The 1,170-nt window shown below is 40.3% G+C and overlaps 1 protein-coding gene across 1 annotated transcript; it reads left to right on the top strand.

Moving 5' to 3' along the window:
• Positions 1–283: 283 nt before the first annotated feature.
• Positions 284–708, top strand: LOC139890439 (uncharacterized). Its single transcript, XM_071873317.1, has 2 exons — positions 284–650; positions 692–708. Exons 1-2 carry the CDS (start codon positions 284–286, stop codon positions 706–708), a joined length of 384 nt encoding a protein of 127 aa, XP_071729418.1.
• The last annotated feature ends 462 nt before the right edge of the window (positions 709–1,170 follow it).

Genomic DNA, 1,170 nt, shown 5'->3' with positions numbered 1-1,170 from the left:
GATGACATCAAACGCAATTCAATCCGTAAACAACATGACCATCAGGTCAATCCTTGAGAAGGAAAAATTGAATGGTAACAACTTCATTGACTGGTATCGAAACCTTTAGATTGTCTTAAAGCCTGAAAGGAAGTTGCACCATCTGGAAAATCCTTTACCTTAAGCCCCACCTGAAACTGCTAATGCTACTGTTCGTAATGCTTATACTAAGCAGTATAACGAACAACTTGAAGTGGCATGTCTTATGCTTGCTAGCATGACCTCTGAGATCCAAAGGAACTTAATGGACTACAATGCATATGACATGATCGAGGAACTCAAGATGATGTTCCAACAGCAGGCAGAACAGGAATTGTTTGAAACTGTGAAAGCGTTTCACGCTTGCAAACATGAGTTGGGGCAGCCGGTTAGCCAATATGTCTTGAAGATGAAAGGCTATTTGGATCAACTGGAGCGCCTAGGTTATGCTATGCCACCAGTTCTTGAAGTGCACTTGATACTTACTTCACTATCCAAGGACTATGATGGATTTGTAATGAATTACAATATGCATAGCATGGGAAAAACCATTCCTGAGCTACATGCAATGCTTAAGCAAGCTGAAAAGGGGCTACCAAAGAAGACTCCTGCAGTCTTAACCATAAAGGAAGGTAAAATCCAGAAAAGAAAGCCGCAAGCTGCTAGTGGAAAGGGAAAAGGAAAGAGTAAGAAAGCTTACACACCTAAGAAGAAAATTCCACCATCAGCAAAGAAAGAGCATCCCACAAAGGACATGGCTTGTCACCATTGTGGCCAGATTGTTCATTGGAGACGAAACTGTGTGATTTACTTGGAAGAGTTGAAGAAGGAAAAGGCTGGTTCGACCAACACTTCAGGTATCTTCGTTATAGAACTATATAATTTTTCTAATAAAACTTGGGTGTATGACACTGGTTGTGGTACTCATATTTTTAATGATATGCAGGGACTTAGAAAAATTCGGAAGCTGAATAAGGGGGCTTTGGATCTGTACGTTGGCAATGGCGATCGTACAGCTGTCGAAGCTATAGGAAGCTATGAGCTCATCCTCCCAAGTGGACTTATTCTTATTTTAGATAATTGTCATTATGCACCTTCTATTACTAGAGGTGTTATTTCAGTTTCTCGTTTGAAGGATAATGGTTTTAATCA

This window comes from Rutidosis leptorrhynchoides, chromosome 2 (genome assembly GCF_046630445.1).
Source record: "Rutidosis leptorrhynchoides isolate AG116_Rl617_1_P2 chromosome 2, CSIRO_AGI_Rlap_v1, whole genome shotgun sequence".
Taxonomy (NCBI): Eukaryota; Viridiplantae; Streptophyta; class Magnoliopsida; order Asterales; family Asteraceae; genus Rutidosis; species Rutidosis leptorrhynchoides.
This window is presented reverse-complemented; position numbering and strand designations above follow the sequence as displayed.

Coding starts and splice junctions, on each gene's coding strand:
- LOC139890439 (XM_071873317.1), top strand. CDS start 284: ATGGACTACAATGCATATGACATGATCGAGGAACTCAAGATGATGTTC.